The following is a 22,185-nucleotide window of genomic DNA, read 5'->3' as shown; positions in this document are numbered from 1 at the left end:
CCAAGTGTGTCTCCTTCTTACCTGTAGGGGTCATTGCTCTTCCAATCCCCCAACTGCCAGTGATTAGGGAAGGTCATTTCTGTCTCTCCTTCCCTCTCTGGTGGCTGGATCTCCAGACTCGGAGGTCCTTCACTACCTTCTGGTCTTAGCACTCTTTCATTAACACTGGCTTTAGAAGAGGCTGATGAGCTGGGAAGAAGGAAATCGGGCTGAAAGTCCGAGAAGTGGTCCCTGGGTATGTGAAGGCTCTTTGGCCGGCCATCTCGGTAAAGACCGCCTTCGCGCCGGATTCTACCCTCGGCTTCTCCGAGGTTTTTCATGAGGGAGACACTCCTCACAGGAGGCGGCGGCTTGCGCTTGGATTTCTTGAGTGAGATCGAACGAGAGCGGACACGCAGCCGGCCCTCTGTGCTGTACTCTGACGCAGAGACGGAGACTGTGTCAGTAGTACTCGCACTGTCTTCTGAACTCCCTCTAGGGTAGAGGAGGGCGTAGCTTTCTCCGAAGGCCAGAAAGTTGTGATGATCCCGTTGGTGGTCTATTGCCACGGTGTTCCCATTCCCAGGAGATGTGATATTCCCATCTGGGCCTATGCCGCCCTCTGTAAAGCAGAATGTGCCAGAGTCTGTGGGTGTTGACAGGGAACGCTCCCGGAACTTGAAGGCGTTCTGTGCTGCTATGGATCGTGCCGACCTCTCCCTCCCTCGCCCTCCCTCCCCACCGCCTCCATCCACCGCAGACCCTTCTGTTTCGCTCCGCTTCCCCATGGAGACTGCTGCCAGAGTAAACCCCGACATGCTGTGTCCCGTTCTCCCAGAAGGGTCCGTGACAGATGTGAACGAGCTGGAATGCGAGCTCGCCGACTGTCCCGAGCTCACCAGCATCACCCCCTCCTGTGTCCCTCCTGCATTACCAATGATGCTGTGCTGCTTGGGGGGAACTTGAGGGCCTTTGCCCATGTTATAGTTGTAAGGCTCGTTCCACGTTTCAGGGGAAAAGGTGGATCCTTTAGGTCCATTCCAGGAAGAGGATGTGTTGGAGAACAGCAACCCAGAGTGGTCCATGGTTCCAGGACGAAGATGGTCTTGGGGTCGCTGCCCCAAATTGTTATCTGTAGATGAGGAGAAGAAGGAAAGAAATGAATAAAAATGTAGAATACATGAAGGAACTTTGCCAAAACAAACAGTAAAAGCTGATCATAAAAACATCTCAACTCCTACTCTCTCCTGAGTAAGAAGGACAGAAGATATTTGAAGCATTTGTTAAAACATTAATATGATTAACATAATCCAGTAGTTCCCAACTTTTTCTGGTGGGCCCCCTTTGGTTTATAAGAAAATTGTTGCAATTGCAGTCTATGTGGAAAAAGATTCAAACATCTGAAAGTGATGGGATTTTTCATGCAACTACATCAAATAAAACATCTATTGATTCTTTTTATAGAGTGAATTATTAAAGGGGTCGGATTTTGGGCTTGTAGTGTTGCACAAGCAGAGCCGTTTTATCTCACTGTATCGACTAAATACTGGGCCGAATATTTTCTAATCCTTCATGTATAAAACAACAAAAAGAAAACCTTGAATGTACATACTTTCTCACAACAACAGCTCCTTATCGAATAAAGTTCATAAAGTATGACCACACCCTAGTTATAATGCATATTTCAACATTCTGCAAAAATGCAATGGCCAAACATTACAATGAAGAACCTAAAGGAGAGAAGTCAGCGTTGCAGGAGGGAGGGAGCTCCTCACACACCTGCAGGTAAGGTTGTCTCGAGGTCGGAGTGCGTCTTTCTCAGCGGGAGGTTTTGGTGTGGGGTGTCAGTCACAGGCTCCAGGGAGTGGGGCTGCTGGGGGAAGGGATCCCCGGGAGAGGGGGATGGGGACGGGGAGTGCTGGAGGAGGTCAACCCCGTGGAATTTGACTCCTCCTCTTTCACCTGGAGGACAGAGAAAGGGGCGGAGAGGGTCAGCAAAATCACCGGGGGTTGAACTTTACAGGTGTTCAGCTTAATAAAACAATGAATCTTATAACATCATTGACACGGTAATTCCTTATTAGATTAGAGAGAGATGTGCAGAGGAAATAGGAGTCAACAAACAGCAACTCGCTTTATTTCCATTTTCAAACAATAATACACAATTACAGAAAATAACATACACACCTTGAGACTGTGCTTCATATTTTTACTTATGCATTTGACAAGAGGTTTTTTCCACAGGTAAGTATTATACATATGTAATTAAAGTAGTCAAACATTAACTCAAGCCCCAACCAGTCAAGGCTGATGGCCTCCCTTGCTGAGTCTGGCTCTGCCAGAGGTTTCCTCCTTTTAAAGTTTCCATAATCACCTGGTGCTTGCTCAGGATGAGGGAGCGTATCAAAGAAAAGTTTTGAATTGCTTTCCTTCCTGTAAACAATGATTATTGTTATTTTATTGGCATAGTAATTGGAGTATTTTGGGATGGGTTGAAGTGTACTGTTGAGGTGCCCCGAGGTAACATTTGTCAGATTTGGGGCTATACACGTATAAATAAGATAAATAAACTCAAAATATGGTCAACTTCTACCAGCCAGCTCTGTCATCTGAGCTTCCAAAATTTCACCATTTAATTTGCGTGGTATTATTTTCTGCACTTATTGTTACTTTAAGTTTAAAGTATGATGGACATGTGTCTTTTAGCGGCCAATGCCGACAAAAAAAAACAATAATTGACCAACTGTATAATTTGTCAACCTCAACCATTATCACAGACTTTTTAATGTAGAGTGAAAATACAAACATAAATGGTAATTTAAACTTTAACAAAGCAAGAAGATTAGGGGAGCTTAAGAATGTTATACAGTATTGTATAATGTATAATGCTAAATAAGTATTAGTGAACGACCTGTGTTGTAGTCAAATAAAAGTGCCCTAGGTTGATCATTTTTGCTGACTTCAAAAATCATTAACTAACTTTTTTAAGCATGTGGATGCACTCAAATATACATATAAATACACAAGTTGCTTTGTTTTAAACTCACACAGTTGAAGATTCTTATGGAAAATATGAGTTACTACATAATTTATACTAATTTACTTACTCTGGTTAAATTGTACATTTAGTGCCGGGCAGGCTAATGAACATGCAGCTCAGTGCTGTATTTGAAATTTAAAAAAACGTGCAGCAATTCTGCAAAAGATTGATTCTAGTTGGGTTTCAGCAGTCATACTTTCTTAAAAAATAAAGCTTTTAATGAAACCTGGAGCCTACTGTGGATTTACACTGTTGCCCATAAAGTTGGAATAATTTTGTTTCCAGAAACATTCTTGTTTTTTATTACTCTTTTTATTTGCAATCCTTCCATGAAAAGATGTAAACAACGTCCCACTCCAACTTTACAGGCAACAGTGTAGCCACAAATGTCATCATTTTAATATATTTCATACTTATGATTCTTGCAACAAAAATTCAGAAATATACATTTTCCCTCCAATCTTATTTTTCTTCTATCTTCGTTTTCAGTAGCCTTGGTTTAAATTGACTCTGTCATTTTTCTCACTCTCCTCCAACATTTTTTGCATCTGTTTTGTGAATTTTCTCATAATAGCCTGAAACATGTACAAACAAACGCAGACCGGTCCCCTAGGAGTCTGGAACGCTTAAGTGTACGATGAAAACCCACGTCGTGACTTCAGCTTAATGCAGATTTCCACTGACTTGACTTTTTTTAAATTAAAATATTGTCCTTATACCCACATTGTTCCCAGTTCCTTCTGTGTTCTTAGACCTCCTAAAGAAAAGGGAATGTTTTGGCTCTTTTTCCTCTTCAAAGTTTCCACCACAAGTATGCCAGACTGCTTTCTTAAAATTTGAAATAAATATCCGGTTTCATTGTTTTTGTGTTGTTCGTATTGTGATAATTTCATTCAACAGACTTTGATCCTTCCAGTAAAACAATCCAGCCACTATCATTTATGTACAAAATACCCAAAACTTTAACATAATTTTTCTTTTTACCTTTTCTGTGCTATATCAATCCTCAAAAGGTTTCCTTTCTCATGAAATAATGCAAATCTTTCACCCATATTGACATATAAAGATATCTATTTAAGCTTATAGACGCTGAAAGTTTGCTTGTTTTAATCTAGGTTTGATTTAAGTTTTGTTGTGCTGCTGTTACAGGCTGAAACGCTCAGCTGTTAATTACAACTGACTTGATTTGATTTACGTGGGTACACTGTGGGTTTTAATTGGCATTACATAAGAAAATATCTATATTTCCTGCCACATCGTCGATGCTATTTTAAACCACTTCTGTTTAACACGATTAAAATTTGTCTGAATTAGCAGTGTTTTTTTTTTATTTTTTGCTTAGGCATTGCTCAAGTATGTGTTGAAGAGTAAAGATTAAATTAACCTGAGCGGCCTCGTTCATATTAGTGTTTAAAACGGTCCTCCTTCATGGGTTCACCCACAGAGACTTGCAGCAGATGCTGCACAAATGCCTGCTGTTCTGCTGAACCTCCTGTCTGCCTGATGTGATGCTGGTGACCACAGTAACGCTATGAGTCACTGGAAGCTGCAGGTACTTTCTTCATTACCCCAGTGTCATATAGGGCAGTTAGTCATCCATCTGCATCACTCTGGCAAGCTCATATAAAACCAACACTCTAGTTTTACAGCAACAAATTGCAGACTACAGCTTAAAACAATTCATAAATCAGGCCAGTAAGTGCAGCTTTGTGCTCCTCAGAGAACAAAAACTGATGTATGTACAAACCATACATGAGCTAAAAGAAGCAAATTAACAATAAAATAAGTACTGTATATAGGTCAATTTTTACTTGATCAAAACATTTTGACAGAACCATATTTTTTCAGATATATTACTTCATGAAGACTAGAACTACAAAGTCTTTTAGTTTAATGAAATATTACTGAATTAAATCCCAAAGTATGTCTCGCTAATATGAGCAAAAAGCAAAGCATCTAACATACTTTTACAGCCAGCTTTCTCATGGGATTTTAATTTAATTGTCTTGGTTGTGTCATCATCAGCTTAAGAAGTGAGAAATCTGGTTGGTAAAACGTTGCTGGACAAGCAGCTAGATCTGCTTAACACGCTGTTAACAAGACTAGTTCACATGCTTGTAGTTAGTCATGACCCCTGAGATCACTTAACAAGGCACAATGTAGGTTTAAAGGTGTCATATTAAAAAGTTCATAGCTTGAGACTATATACTTGTCTGAGCTTACCCACCCCCAAAGGCCACCTATGTATTTTAATCTTACAACAGAGTGGCCGGTCATGGCCATTGCTGAGTAGAACCTGGAGCGAACAGATTTAAGGAGGATGTTGGCGACAGAAACAAATTATTTTAATGTAATGTATAATGCTTGTATGTGTATATATGGGTTTATGTATGTATGTAATGTATATGTAATGAATGCATGAATATATATTTAAGCACATGTATACATGAGCGTTTTTATCAGTGTATATTTGTCTCAAATAGATGTTTACACATTGGTCTTTATTGAAAACTGCAGAATATTTTTTATTTTTTTCATTTTCCTCCCACAGTTAATACGCACACACGTCACACACCAAAATGAAACAACTGTAAAAGGAAGGCTCCTCCCTTTCTCTTTTTCCTCTTCTGTTTGCAAACACCTGTTTGCACAACACGTTACACACTCATGCACACACACTAAAACACATCACAGTCACCAAACTGCACCCATCACTGTCTTGTCTTTCACGTCCCATCATCGGTTATCTTTGTCCTCTACCACAAGACTGGATATACAGTTCATGCTGCCTGTAATCACACTAACAGTGTATATAATCAGATTGATTAGAAAATCATATATCAGTAAGAATAAACTAATCTAAATGCCTTTAAAAAAGGTCTTACAAACATACTAAAGAAATTACACAAAAATAGAAAATCCTGCAAAGAGTGTAGTGCAAAAGAGGTGGTTTTGCATTGACTGGAATAAAATCATTCAAATTGGTCAGTTTAACTTTTTATTAAAGGAGCTTGAGGCTCCTTTTAAGAAATGAGACTCTCTAGCGCCACCCTTCACCACGACGGCCGTTGGGGGTACTGCAGCCAACAGTGAAGCCGGCACGGGAGAACGGGGAGAACGTGCATGCAGCGTCATGTGACGTCACATCCGCAGCCCAGCGCGGGAAATTCGGGACCGAATTGCAGTACATTTTGCAGCACACAGCCTGTTCAAGGCAAAGGAGAGATACACTAGAGGGCTCATTATTTTGGGTTTGGAACGCTTCATCTGACATTATTACTAGAAAACTTAAAATGTATACGGATTTTTTTCATAAATCCTGCCACAATCCGGCCTCAAGCTCCTTTAACTGAGGAAACTGTGTATGCAGATGATAGCCAGTTTGGTTTCTGAATGAGGATCTGGTTAACCATGTCCTGAATGTTTAAAATAAAGTGTTTTCTTCCCTGTACAAATCAACAAAAAGAGCATGATAACAGGAAGAGCTTCAAGTATCTTGGCACAACGATGGCTGATAAGTTTGGCAGAAAATCCATTTTGGAATTAACACTCTAATTTCCTAGCCAGATAATGATCAAATAAAAGATATTACTACACCAAACGACCCAAGCTAGAAGAAGATTTTATCTGCCTGCGTGCCATTCGGCAGTGCACGAATCAGTCCAGCAGACTAACCTATGACTTAACCGCTGAGCAGAGCTACTTTAAATATGACTTCCTGTCTGGCTGTCACGCTTTCACAAACTACCTGCTGGTCCATCGGCTTCTCTAAATGAAGTCACGGAAACTGTTCTGCATGCTGCAGACTCGAGCTGCAAACACGGCAGCATTCATGAAACGTAAATGACATATTCTCACTAAATAAGGCTCATTTAAAGAACAATAGTTAAACAGTCAGGACTTCACTGGCGGGATCAGATAATGAGCTATCCATCGTAATGCTCGAAGACATCCTCAGTTATATGTATATATATTTTAAAAGAGTTTGAGTAACTACAGAGTCTGTGACATCCCAGATCCACAATAAAATAGAATTTTCCAGCATTAACATATTTATTTCTAGCTAATATCACATTTTGCTGCATTTTCTGTACCTAAAAAGTGGGTAATTTTGACAAGGATTTTAAAAGAGGTACACCTTGTAGAAGAGTGTTAGGCAGATTTACAGTATGTGTGTACGTTTTCCTCAATATGGCCTAATGAAATTGTTAAACTTAAAATGTAAAGTCCTGAATATGTTTTCTAATGGTTTTGCCATATTTATATCTGTCAAACCTTCATGGCAGTGAATCTTCGACATAACAGCTATGAATGACAACATATAGGCTACTTGTTTTCACATCCACTCTGGAAATGGGTTAACACCCATTTATCACTTAACTGCACAGAATCTTAGCAAACGGTAGTGTCTCTAAAAGTGAGCTTTTTATTTGAATGTGATCCCATTAGACCAGCATCTGAACTGATGCCAGGTAAATGGATTTATCTTGTCACAAAGGACTCGACGTGGAGCCAACAGGATTTACTGCAAAAGTTCCACCTCCCTGTTAGATTTCATGTTGACAGAAGTGCTCCAGGTAAGCCGGGATGATTACACCGTCTGCAGCTCAGCAGCCTGGAAGTCTGTCTGCCTTCACACAAGCTGTCCGAGTCTGATCCGGACTCTCTGCAGCTGGATTTCAAACTTTAATGCATGAAACCTAAATGTGATTGGTGAAGTTCCACCTTCCCCAGGAGCCTGCATGGAGCCTCCATCTTCTATAAAACAGCACCGATGAGTAAACTACATGCATGAGATGCAAAACGATGATGTGAATCAGGAAGAATAATAACACAATCTGTGCTTTCTTTCCCAGTCTTTCAGTCTGTCTGTGTGCATATAGAGCTGCTGTTTCTCTGAACCTGCTCTGCATTCACATCTTTTCCTGGCGCACAGTCATTCATGAAAATTGCTGGAGCGAAATGCGCAGGAGCAGAAAAACAGAGGCACCGAGAGGAAAGGGAGGAGGCAGCTCTCTCACTGACTATCCCTCTATCCAGCACTTGTTTTCCTGCTTTCCAACTCTCTGCTGTTCCCTTCTCTGCTTCCGTTTCGGCCCTCTCTTATTGTATCTTTAGTTGTTGTTGTTTTGGGTGAGAAGGGAGAGAAAGGGGAGTAGAGTTGCCATGGTAACGGCCAGATGGCTGCAAGCTACCTGTTCGTTGGCTTACGGAGAAAGAAATCCAAGAATGAGGAGCTATGGAAGGGAAAAGAAGCCGATGAATGGGAGGCAGGGTTTCAAAGTAGCAAGTTACGCAACCATAGATGGTCTGTGTCCCTGTAATCATTAAAGCTAAATCTTCTAAACTCTGATACTTTGTTTCTCTCTCTAAAAACAGGACACAACAAACCTGTAACTTTGCTCAGGGTGACATACTAACTAATCCATTACTCATCACAGCTCTAGTGGCTCGTTCTCACTGTAAAACACGGAGAGGTGTTCTTCCACAGCTAAAAATAGTCCCAATATTTACTTCTGACTAATGTCTGCTTAAAAATACTCCAGGGAGGGAAGATGTATGCGTGTGAACAGCTTTTAAGGCGTCGAGTGGTGATTATTAACTAATGGGTGTGCATCTGGACACCACTGACAGCTCAATCAGCACCGGGTCCGCTGTGGGTTTTGGTGCTAAAATAGATGAATGAATAGATTTCTCCTCTTTCTTCTAACCTTTCTTTCTGAGGGAAATGAAAACCCACCAAGTACAGCGCCACAGGCATGCATCATTATACCTGACCTTCTCCTCCTCTCCACAGAGGGTGAGGTGGGTGAGAGCGGCAGAGGAGGAGAGAGGAGGGGAAAGAGATACTTAACTATAGATGGATATGCGAGGGGAAGGAGGGGAGAGGCGCCCAGTGACGAAGCAGTTGCTATGCCAAAAACTAGGACTACACATGCACGCACACACACACACTCAATCACACACACACACACACTCACTCACACACACACACACACTCACACACACACACACACACACACACACACAAACACGCAAAGTAAACAAGCGGGAGGCTCGGTTGAGATGAGGCGAAGCAGGAGTGTCAGAATGATGTTGCAGAGGGTGACCGCTGCATACTAACAGCTCTGACAGCACACACATGCACACACATGCACACACATGCACACACATGCACACACGCCACACACAGCAACGCTGACTGCAAGAGATGGGCGAGGGCGATAGCAAGTGTGATCATGAGGAGGAAATGTTCCCCACGTCAGCTCTTGGTTCTGCAGCATCCTCTGCCTCAAAGCCTGTCACATAGGAACCCACTGCACGTCTACCCGTCCCAGCGCCAGCTGTCAATAACGCCTTCCTGCACGAATAAGCCAGCGGGGACAACCTGCATGCAAAGCAACAAAATGTTTAAGTCTTCCTACCGTACCTGCAAAACTGAACAGCTTAGATATTTCTGGGAGGGTGACATCGCTTTCATTTATTATTACAAAAACGTCAGCTTTAATCAATAAATACAGCAACAACAAAAATGCTCCGAAACGTTGGAAGTTAGGAAGGCTGTGACAGCAATAGTGAACCCAAGTCTGCTGATTTGAGGCAAGAATACGTCTCTGTTAAGAAAAAGCATTTTGGGTTAAATCTGAAACATTTGCCAGCTCTCCTCCAACTGCCTCGCGAGGGACTCAAATACTTCAGAGAGACACTGGATCATTTGTCGAAGCTATCTCCTCTTGTGGAAAAGAAAATCCAAAATTCAGTGTCGTGACTTTTGCAGGTCACTAATAATGATTTAGACTCAGTTTTAGACAAGAGTTCTTTTTCTAATCTCTAGATAACCCATCTCGGTTTCGTTCTCACTTTATTTTCTTATTTAAGTTTACAGTCATTGCACTACTACTACTTTTATGTCACTGTATTAGTATTTTTTTTATTTTTATTTATTTATTTTTTGCTATTCCCAAAGGAAATTTAATGATGATAACCATGGGGGGAGGGATGGGGAGAGGGAGAGAGAAAAAAAAAAAGGTATGTTCATCTGTTTTGCTCTGTATTGTGGAAACAATCTGCCAATAAAAACATATATAAAAATATATATTTTTCTGACCCTCAATGCAAAGCTTTAACATGCATAATGTTGTGTCTCGCTGCAGAATTACAGGTAGTTTCAGACAGTGATGGATCTGGTTGTTGCATAGCAACTCTGATTTTAGTACATTTGGTTTGCTTATCATTATAACTCTTCATTATTATCAAACTAACTTGGCCCAAAAAGATTGTTAGTAAAATGTTAGTAAAGGTAAACATTCCCAGCATTTAAAGTGTTATTTCTCCCTCCAGTATAGTTCAACCTAACACATAGACTCAGTCTGTGGTGTAGTTTGCCATGAGAGGAGGTATTTATAGAAAATGTTGAGTATTCACTAATCATTTGACGGGGGCCATCTCCCACCTGCCACGGGCAGATTAATGTTCAGGAGTGTTATCTCATTTCCATTCATTTTTCTGTGAAGATTCATAATGAAGCCATGAATTCTAATAAACCCAGTAAATGTTCAGAGTTAACTGGCAGCAGTCAGTGCTGCGTCAACGGGCACCTTGCCTCCCCTCCTTACAGCCCACCTTCCATTACATGGTTTTGCTAAACATCCGACAGACGCTGTCAGTTTAAAGCATCATCAGCTCACTTAGTTTCCTCTAAAGCAATAAAGGACAAAACAGGAAGATTCTCCTTCTCAAATGATGAGAAACAGATACTGGCATTCGTGAAACTGAAATCATATCATGGCTGACATTTCAGCTTGCAAAGTGATTCATACGCCCACATATGGAAATGTTTGTTGTTTTTTTTTGTCAGCCAGTTTCTCAAATTGTCACTCAAGAACTGAAACTTGAAAACTTGAGCAGAAAACAATCCGACGGTCACAACCTCAATGCCAGACGCCGTCTGAAATAGTTTCACTGCTCGGGACCGCTCTTGTCCAGGTGATGAAACATTCATGTGTTCTCTGAGACGGAGTGGGAAGGAAATGTAACCCAGTCTACGCCGACTTAATCCAGAATATTCATGGACCACTACCCTCATAACTGTGTTCAAACAACCCCGAGGCGACACGGCAGTGGCAGCGTTGGGTTTCATAACACCTTTCCCCACCTATCCCTGCTAGAAATATCCATCTGCAAAAATCCACCTTCAAACAAACCCACATCCTACAGAAGGATACATTTTCACCGGAATGTCCCTGACTCCCAAAAATGTTTTATTCTGACATTTAAATTCTGTTTTTCACCTGGCTTTGTATTTCAGGGAAACAGCATGTGCATGGCAACAACCCAGACCACGTTAGGTTAGGGCTGGGCGATATGGACCAAAAGTCATATCTCGATATTTTCTAGCTAAATGGCGATACTCGATATATATATTGATATTTTTTCTGTGTCTTAATTGGGGTTTCCCCCAAAGCATTATAGCATAGCATCTCTGTTAGCTTCATTTTTTTCTGAGGCAAACCCTTAAAAAAACAGTCAGTTTTAATACAAAGCCTCGTGCTAAATGTCACAGGTTCCTTTTTTAACAGAGGTCTGCACAATATCAAAATGTATAAATCAAATGAAATAAAAATAAACTGCCTGCATATATAGAATAAAAATGCTTCTTGAATAAAATAAAACAAATATCCCTTTCCTGCATAACAATTAAATTAAAATACACTGTGCAATTAATACAATGTACACAGTAACAGGCAGACTTTTCCACTGAGGTTGACAGTTGTGCAAATAACAAAACATTTGTGCAAATCTCAAATAAAACATTCAAGTCAATTTGTCACAAAATAAGCTATATCAAAATCATTAAAAAAAAAAAATGTAAAAAAATTTCTTTTTTTTTTTTTTTTTTTTTTTTAAATCGATATAAACGATATTGTCTCGTACCATATCGTGTTTGAAAATATATCGATATATATTAAAATCTCGATATATCGCCCAGCGCTACGTTAGATTTGGGATTTTTCTCGTACCTGTGATGTCGAGCGGTAGGAAGTAAGCGGGAGCGCGTCTGCCCGGGAGCCAGCGGGGTTTCTCTGCCACCGGCGGCCCCGTGGTGGCAGAGGTGGCCGTGCTGCTGCTACTGTTGTTGCTGCTCCAGCCCAGAGGGGGGCGATCTGAGCCGCATGGGGACGGGGACGGGGAGGGGGACGGGTCGGTCACAGACCTCAGGCCGAACACCGAGGAGGTGGTTTCATCTTCGTAGAGCTGCTTGGAGGCCGGCTATGAAGGAGAAGAAGACATTAACATACAGTATGATGAGACTAATGAGGTGGATACATGGGCCATGTTTTTCGTCTCACCGGTATTTGTACCTGGACCAAATATAGTACTAAAGACGGCCTATTCTCAGTGCTCTATCTCGGATTCTCTTTTCCTGGAAAACAATTCAAGATGTCCATGACTCATGCTGCACTCTGTGGTATGAAGTCATTTTGCATCCAAGGAAACACAACAAATACGAACAAAATATTTCAGAGACATTTCACCAAGATCTCAGGAACTTACGTCAGATAAAAGCTACAACATCAAGAATAATAATTATCTACGTAGCCTTTATTTGGTTTGGAACGTTAATTATGACTATAAATAAAAATATGTTGATAGACGTAACAGGACTAAACGGAATGTTGACCAAGTTGAACACGAGTTTGAAGACGGTTGATTTGTTTGGTTCTCCCTCAAGCCCTGGTGAGTCACTGACTTCACCGAGGTCACTAGACAGGTGGAAAATCAATTTAGTTTCATTTATCGGACATTAATTCACAGCAAAAGTCATCTCAGAGCACCTTAGAGCGAAATGTGGCTGTTCTCTTTAGCAGCACTTGGCGACAGTGGGGAGAAAAAGCATCGTCCCACCTATTTTACTGGCTGCATCTCTTTCACTGGTTGTGCTACTGGGAATATTTTGAGACTGAACAAATAATAAAAAGCAAATAATGATGTTTAGAATTGCAGCATGCTTGTTGGGTGGGTTATTTGTTACTATGAGCCATCCGACGGTTGTGCCCACCTGCCTCTCTTTATAACACTGTTTTAAAGAGTGGGAGGGATTAAATCAGAAATATAAACAGTGCACATTTTTACCTGTTTCGGAGATTCAAAAGGAGAGAATCTATTTGTAGCAAAGCGGGATGTGAGTTAGAATATTTAAAGGCGTTTTAAAGCTGTTAGAGGTGGTGAAAACACAGCAAAAGAGCCAAGGCGGGAATGTGAGATGCGGTCTGATGATGCAGCAGGGACGGAGTTGCGCGAGCCGCAGAGGTGTTGGTTCCATCTCTGGGGGAAACACGAAGGCGTAATCCCAGCTGGGAGCAAATTCACATCTGTCAACTACCTGCTATTAGATCTGAGGTTTCAAATATCTCGGCCAAGGAGCCCTTAAGCAAGGCACTGGAACACCAACGAACGTCGGGGTATCGCGGTGCAGGAAATACTTCCGCCCATCCTTTTTAATAATACATGCAAAGACAAAAAACAACCAAAAAACGTCTCATTACAGCAGAGACGGGTAACCGTGTGAACGTGTCGTAGTCTAATTGAAATTAGCCCCAGCACAGAGAACGCTGTTAACTTCACAGAGCTGTGATACAGCTTGCTGAGTAAATGGCGCGCTAATACACGGGAAATGTGTAGCCATCTTGCTGTAAGATCACTGCAGGAGGTCATCATGATACCATAATCATGCAGTGTAAGGAAGCTGCCTGAGCGGCAAAGGCAGAGGAGGAAAAAGAGGGAACACGGAGAAGAATCTGCAGCAAATAGTGAATCCATCTCACATCAAATTCATATTTATATCCTCTCCTGCTTTCAAAAATCCATCAGCAGTGCCCATATGAGGAAAAAGCTGGCTCGCCAAACAGCACTGATGTCATCTGCTGTTGTGATTTCTTATCGGGGAATAATTATATTTCCATTTGGAAGACACTCCGTGATTTGGCTCCTGTTTATAGAAACCTACTGAGAGTGTGAAAGAGGACGATGACTAAGTCTGGTGAATGTGAATGAGGGGGCGGGATGTGCCGCACAACAGTTGTTGGATAATTCGGCTTCAGTCTTTTTTTGTAAAGGAGATGATAAACATCATGAGGCGTTTTGTCACAACACAAGTTTTAGCTGCTATTTGTGGGATTGTGGGGGACGGACCGCTGCGTTGCTGATCAAAGGCTCAAACGGCAGCAGCTTTCTTATGCCCCCTTTCCTCCACAGCACTCTGAGTCCTGGTTTGTGGTTTTTCCCCGTTTCACTGTTCGGTTCATAAAGATGTAGAAGTCAAGAATAACTGTAACATTAATCAGCTGTTTCAAGTTGATGAGATGCCAGTTTTTATGATAACGTGGGAATTTATTTGGGCTTATGTTAGGTCTTTTTTTAAAAGATACTGCCTCAGTTCAAAGCATGTGCACTGCACCGCAGGAATCAAATTCTCCCTTCCTGCAACATGAATCTCCAACCTTTTCTTTGTGGCTTGCATATCAAAACAGAGGCCAATATTTAGGGAAATATCATCAATTTCAGGGCCTTTAAACAATGAACTTAAATTCTTCTCCACGAGCTGATGAGTCATGATGATGAACAGATATGCAGGAGGTGTGACGACTACTTTTGTAGTTATTTTATTAATATTTGGGTTCTCAGGTTAACCGAACCGCTGCCCCGGAGCATCCCACACATGTTCGGGAGGCGCTGCACGTAATGCCTGCAGCTTTCGCTTCTGATTTATTGTGGAGATTATCCGGCTATAGCCGCCTAGCAAGAAATCCTAAAAGTCAGCAAGAAAAACCGTGTGGAAATACAGAAACAAATCCTCCGGAGCATTTGCTGCGAGAGCTGTACCAGCTGGAAGAGTTACTGATCCACACTCTCATGGTTTTTTTTTTTCTTTCATGTATGATGCTGATATTGTGGGCATGTCCAAAAGCATGCAAAAACAAAACATAGCAATTTCCATAGTGTGGATTCTGCTTTTACGACTCGGTTTCTGTATGTTCAGTTCACATAGACTTCAAGTGTTTTCCAGAGTAAGAACGTGTCCAGCTGAGGAACTCAGAGACAAGCTTGACCCAATCCCCTCCACATTCTCAAAAACAAATCCCTGGTATTCATGAGTGAAGACGACCAGTGTCGCTCGGACATCTCAGCAACTACACCTGAGATCAAGCTCTTATAATTCAGAATTCCCTTGCACTTCTAAGGCCACATCTGTTTGCAGATGTGAATCCAAGATGAGGTTCTGTGTTTCACAGCGAAAACAAAACAGAATTCTCCACCACTCTGAGCTAATGGAAAATAAATGAGACAAAGGGATTGAAATAAACACGATGAAATGCTGCAAAATGTTTCCATTTTCATATTACAATGATGTGGAGCTGCAGTCCAAAGGTAATTAACTCTAATAAATAACGACTCCAGAAGACGTCACGTTGGTGCATCATTGTACTGAATTTAATTATCATTGACTTCTGTGAGACATCCTATACATGATGAATTGATTAATAAATGACTGATTAATTCCTTTTATTTTAACAAGTAAAATGAAAATTGATAATAAAGCCAAGGGGGACAGAAGAGTGAGCTGGAGTTTGTTGGTGAGGGTTGAGTTTGTACGTTACATCTCCTCTATTGGTGCTAAAGGAGAAGAAACGTGAAAAAAATCAACAATTACACACTTTTTAACTGCATATTTGTGTTAAAGTGATGCCAGCTTTTACAGTCTCAAGGCTCGTGTGTGTGTGTGTGTGTGTGTGTGTGTGTGTGTGTGTGTGTGTGTGTGTGTGTGTGTGTGTGTGTGTATGTGTGTGTTTTTCCTTGTAACAGTTGCAATGCTTCAGATAGTCGCACATGAACGTTGGACATGTGTGTTTGTTTACCAGAGAGATTTGACATTTGGTGTGAGAGAGGCTTATGATCAAATGAGAGGGCTGTACGTGTGTGTGTGTGTGTGTGTGTGTGTGTGTGTGTGTGTGTGTGTGTGTGTGTGTGTGTGTGTGTGTGTGTGTGTGTGTGTGTGTGTGTGTGTTTACCAGGAAGATGAAGTCTGGTCTCTTGTTGTTCAGGGAGACGGGTGAGCGGCTGAGCGACGTGGACGTGTCGTCGGAGCTCTGCGAGGACGGATGTCGGAAGGTCTGACCGGTCAGCTTGGTGTCGTACAGCTGATCCTCAAACTCTGCACACACAAACACACGTGTGAAGTGCAAAACATGCAAACACGCAAACTCACACAGCCAATGTTTCATGTGCACGCTGGAGAAGACAGATCTGGCTCAGCTGCTGGGTTGTACCTCTCAGATTCCCTCCCGTGACTCTGCTGCACCTCCTGCAACCTCAATGTTCGCCTTCACTTTGAATTTAATCCTCTCATGGGTTCTAACTCTTTCTTCAATTTAATACACAACTTTTCCTGTCTTTGGCTCTTCCTTTTAATATCTGCATGTTCCTCCCTCTTTGGCAGCTTAAATCCCACACCCTCCAGCCATTGTCAACAGATTCCTAACCCCCGTCCCTCCCCCCACACCCTACTAACCCCACACTCACTCCCCCGTGCAGGCTGTCAGCCAATCCTTTACCTCAAAACACAGTCCTGACCCAAACACTGCTCTCCGCTAAGCTGTCTTCCACACACACACACACCCGCACACACACACATTCCCGGCGCTGTCCGACCGGCAGCGTCAGTGAAACAGCAGCATGAGCAAGGAAGAGTTTTGAGTCCAACTTGTGTCCTGGGACAATATGAATGCCTTCATGGTAGGGTATGGTTGCTGGGCAACATGAGGCGGCGGGGGCCAGCAACACCCCCATCAAACTAAAAAGAGATTTTATGTCAACGTTGATGCTACAGATAGATCAAATCAGCAAATAGTTTGATCCACATGCAATTTTTTGGGGGGGCAAACACAATTTACAATGTATTTGTACCAATTATCAATATACAATTGCATAATTTGCATAAATTTCAATGCTTTGACTTAAAGAAAAGTTAATAGAAAAGGAGAGTCGGAAATAACTGTTGTACTGCACTTAATGCTGCAGTAATGCAAGTTTTTTATATTTATATTTTGCAATCTCTAGCTTGCCAGGTCTCCCTATAGACTGAAAGATCTGGACAAAGCTTCATGAAGGTATGCGAATATTCTTTCACGTGAAACTGAAACTTATATTTTAGCAAAAAAAAAAGGCCTTGTTGCTTTAAATGACTTAAATTACTTTCAGTTTTTGGTTTGTTAGAGGTCCATCTTTTTTTATAACTGTCTGCATATATATAAAGTACAAACCAAAAGTTTGGACACACTTCCCCATTTGTTTGAATGAGAAGGTGTGTCCAAACTTTTGGTCTGTACTGTATATATATATATATATATATATATATATATATATATATATATATATATATATATATATATAAAAAAACTTTTATATATCAACTTTTTTGAAGAGTTTTGTTGTGCATGTGCGAGAGTGAGGGTGAGTGTGCTCTTCAGCCGCCCTCTTGGCAGTCTGATCTAACGTACTTTATTGGGACCTGGGACTGAGTCTGTCAGCGATGGCAAAAATCACAGAGCGTGAAGTTCAGGAAGACAAAGACAGAGGACAGTGATGGATGTGGTGTGTGTGGAGTCGGAGCTGAAGCAGTCCAGCAGAGATACATAGGGCAATGATGCTGATTTCTGAGACTCAAGTTCAGCAACAACAACTGATGACTAGTGTGACAACTAGTGCCAGTACTTCAGGTTGTGAAGTACACCGGGTCAGTGTCATGCAGCAGTCCTCCATCAGTGCACTGGACTCTCATTTTAAAATCTTAGCATCAATTAGTATGAAATGTCAACGTACGGCAGATTTCAAATCACTGTCTGTGATTCCTAATCGTTCAAACCTCAACAATGGAGTAGAAAGTTGCTGCAGTGTAGAGAAGTGTGCTCGCTAACATGGTTATCTTTGTCAGGATTTTAAAAAAAAAATAATTTTCTTACACCTAATTAAGCAGTTGAATGAATGAATGAATGAATGAATGAATGAATGAATGAATGAATGAATGAATGAATGAATGAATGAATGAATGGGCTTTTTTTGTTGCTTAAAATCCTTTATCACCAAGATGCCGATATAAATAGATATCCAGGCGTTGAAAACTGAGACTACAGGAAGTTGAAATGTGATGCCAAGGAATCCAGATCAAGAACTGTCGGAGCACCAAGCAGCAGAAAAAGAGAAAGCACAGTTGAAACTAGTGAGTAAAAGTTTTTCTAACAAAAAAAGATTTATTTTTGTTTGGTTAAATATAATCTAACATTTGGACGCTGCAAGGACTTCTTCTTCATCGTCTTCACCACTGACAAAATCATTAAAATGTCCAAGCAGTTTATAAAAGGCTTGCTAGGTGGGACATTTAAGTGAGGAATCGATTTGAAGTCGGGAATATACAGTAACCATGAACAGGAATGAATATCCAGCAGCACAGAAACTGTGTAAAAAATGATAATGATGTGTTTTATGCAGGAGACAGACGTTCCAACTACCCACAGATTTGATACAGTCTTTAATGGCATTTGGAATCATTGCTGTTGGCTTCTTCCTCCTGCTCGAGTAAAACGTGCCAGCAGCAGAAAAAACGTTGTGAGCACTCGCTCACTAGATGCGCAATGTGCCTCTAAGCTTTGGAGGAAACACAGGATGGCCTTCACAAGCAAAAGAAACAGAAATCTCCCCCCAAAATGAGTGTGGTTGGGTCAGATATCTTCTCTTTTGACATCGTTTCAATAAAGTTTGGAAAAGGTTTCATCAACTCAAGGAAGAAAAAAGAAAAATCTTAACAAGTGTTTCATGCCCCCGACTGAAAAGAAACCACTAGAAAGAAAAATACAAGGTTTTCATGATATGACGGTTTCAGTGAAGACATGATTAGGTTTCACATAATTATAATCTTTGCGGAAAATGGAAGCAGAAAAGGCTGACAGACCCACAGCAGAAGCAAGCTGCTTATGAGGCTAAGAAGGTTTCAGCGGTTAGATTTCGATACAATTCATCACGTTTTTGGAGTGTGTCCATGCTAGCAAGGCACAGGATGTGAGTAAGCAACTCGCCGCCTGGCAGCCCGGGGCTAGCATTCCTCTTCTATCCGAGGTAATCTGGCCGGTATTAATGCTGCCAGGCGAGCACTTCCTCATTAATCCCAATGAGAATCTTACAGGCTTCTACGCCCTTCGAAAAACAAAAGGTGTTACACTGCTACAACATGTCTCCGATTATATTAGCTGCTGGGCTGCAGCTGTGAAGCAGCTGTGGAAAAAAGTGAACCACTTCCTGCTCATTTGAACATTTTGCTGTTTAGTGGCAAACAATCAGCCCGGTGTTTAAGCATCTTGCAGGATATTCTTTTTAGCTTTCGTTCAACCTGATCCTTTCATAGTCATAGGTACGGATGACTATGTTAATGCTTACAGCATCATAATAACACAAAAGGTTCATTCATGCATACTAGGGATGGGCGGTATGGACTAAAAAATGTATCACGATAATTTCTGGCATTTATCCCGATAAGGATAAAAATGACGATAAAAAAAAATACCAATTCAACTCCACCTTTGTAACTATAAATCTATCTCGCTCTCAGATCCGCCATGTTTGTTACACAAAAACGTCATCAACGGGAATTTATCCTTCTTTCTTTCTTTCTTTCTTTCTTTCTTTCTTTCTTTCTTTCTTTCTTTCTTTCTTTCTTTCTTTCTTTCTTTCTTTCTTTCTTTCTTTCTTTCTTTCTTTCTTTCTTTCTTTCTTTCTTTCTTTCTTTCTTTCTTTCTTTCTTTCTTTCTGGCTCATTTCTTTCTTTCTTTCTTTCTTTCTGGCTCATTTCTTTCTTTCTTTCTTTCTTTCTTTCTTTCTTTCTTTCTTTCTTTCTTTCTTTCTTTCTTTCTTTCTTTCTTTCTTTCAGGCTCATTTATTTCCTTCCTTCCTTCCTTCATTCATTCATTCATTCATTCATTCATTCATTCCTTCCTTCCTTCCTTCCTTCCTTCCTTCCTTCCTTCCTTCCTTCCTTCCTTCCTTCCTTCCTTCCTTCCTTCCTTCCTTCCTTCCTTCCTTCCTTCCTTCCTTCCTTCCTTCCTTCCTTCCTTCCTTCGTTCTGTGTCGATTTAACACAGAACCATAAATCAGATTTACACAAAAACGTCACCAACGGGAATTTATCGTTTTTACCGCGAGATGACAAATTCTTATTGTGGGGAATTTTTTTGACGGTTTATCGTGAACGGTAAAATATCGCCCATTCCTAATGCATACCCACTTATTCCGGTAAAGGGTAACGTCTGCTGGAGCCTATCCCAGCTATTTTGGGGTGAAAAGGGGGTTCCCACTGGACATGTAGGCAGTTCCTCACAAGGCCAGAAATCACAAACCATCCCACGGGAAATTTAAAATCACCAGCACAGGTGAGGATGTCAAACTAGAAACCTTACCACGAAGTCAAAGCGCACCAGCATGAGCATTGTTTACCCATTTGTTGTGTTGTTTCAGCTCCAGCTTAAAAATCAGGACTTATTTTTACATTTTTGTTTGTACTTTTAGAATAGCAATTTTAGACCTACTGGCAAAACAAAAAAACTGCACCCTTGTGCTCTGGTACAAACGTTTACCTTGCCAGGGGGACAAACTTTATACTTGTTCTTTAACACACAGGCAACAAACAAATACTTTTATGCTATTTACTTACTATATTTACTTCCATCCTGTTCAGGGTCACAAATCCTTCACATAACCTCACAAAGACAAGCGCCCATTGATGCTCACACTTGTGGCTACAGTCAAAGTCGGTCAGTCATTAACTCAACATGCATCTATTTACATGTAGCTGCAGGAAGAAGTCAGAGCAAAGAAAAGCCGTGCAAGCACAGAGAGAAGAGCATCAGCTCACTGTCGCGTCAGGATTTCATCAGAGTACGAGCCGGCAATTGTTATGTGTGAGAGGCCATGCAGCTCTCTGTGTGCTAATATGATCGGTTACGTTATGTTGGATTTAATAAAACTGAAAAGTGGAATGTGGTACAGTTGTCTCAAAACTAAGCACTATTAGCCTTTGAACATGAAAATGATGACAGTTCACTAACTGGAGTTGTTTTTTCACAATGTAGAAACATGCAGGTGCAGACTGTCCTTCATTCAGGTCACGATAATCCCTAAAAAGCTTCAACTAAAGGATAACTTGACCCTTTTTTTCAGTTTTTCAGAGCTGAAGCAACCATGAAAAGGAGATCAGATGCCCACAAAGAAGCCCTTTAAAAAATCAGACAGTGTCAAATTTAAAAACAGAGATATTTGGAGTTTTCACATCCATTTATTGATAGATAGGAGAAGAAGCACTGCTATCAATGGAGTAGTTCCTTTGAAACTTAACTCTCCTGTTTCCAATGAATGTGCTTATGAAAAAAATGATAAACAACCAATTATTTTAATAACTTCACTTGCTGAATTCCTTTGGAAGTTGTGAAACGTATCATTTGGTCAGCACTTGTGTTAAGAAGATACACCTCTGGCTTTTTGTATTCACAGAGGTGCATTACACAGCCGACACTTGTGTCTGAACACTTTCAATTTCCCAGTGATTAAAAGTCGCCCCGATTGCTGACTGCAAAAATAGCAGGATCAGCTGGTTGGTAAACGGTGGGTCCGAGCCAAATCCCATCTCTTCCAAACTGCAGTGGCACAGAGAAATGAGGCGTCAGCAAGAGTCGGAAAACACACAGAAGATGCAGATAAAGAAGAGTGAGAGAAGGAAAGGTTGGGAGAGAGACAGAGAGCAGAGGGGGGGGATAAAATGACACACAGGTGGACAAAATCAAGAGGAGACAAAGGTGGGCAAGGGAGACGTGGACAATAGAGGATGGAAAGAGAAGACATGACTTAGATGAGGATACATAGGAAGGATATATGGAAGACAGAAATCTCCAGTGGAGTAATAAAAGAAAGAAGAAAGTTTGAAGACCAGAGTGGAAGAAGAGACGATAACACAATGGCAGACAAATCCGTCAAAAGTGATTACATTAAAAGAGAGGGAGATCCTGGAGTCGCCCCAGGGCTGAAAGATGGTTGATTGGAGGATAAAAATAAGACCAAACTTCTTT

At 41.1% G+C, this 22,185-nt stretch overlaps 1 protein-coding gene across 1 annotated transcript in view; it reads right to left on the bottom strand.

Moving 5' to 3' along the window:
* The window catches only part of nhsl2 (NHS-like 2), a 214,988-nt gene that overhangs the window by 20,158 nt on the left and 172,645 nt on the right, over positions 1–22,185 (bottom strand). Inside the window, exons 3-6 of the mRNA XM_061710043.1 lie at positions 16,090–16,232; positions 12,040–12,289; positions 1,759–1,941; positions 22–1,111 (exon numbers count right to left, since the gene is read on the bottom strand). Of these exons, the coding sequence (XP_061566027.1) occupies positions 22–1,111; positions 1,759–1,941; positions 12,040–12,289; positions 16,090–16,232 (1,666 nt within the window). The remainder of the gene's footprint in view (positions 1–21; positions 1,112–1,758; positions 1,942–12,039; positions 12,290–16,089; positions 16,233–22,185) is intronic.

The sequence above is a fragment of the Cololabis saira genome, chromosome 20, assembly GCF_033807715.1.
Source record: "Cololabis saira isolate AMF1-May2022 chromosome 20, fColSai1.1, whole genome shotgun sequence".
Classification (NCBI taxonomy): Eukaryota; Metazoa; Chordata; class Actinopteri; order Beloniformes; family Belonidae; genus Cololabis; species Cololabis saira.
Note: the sequence above shows the minus strand (reverse complement) of the source record. Positions and strands in the feature narration are given on the sequence as shown.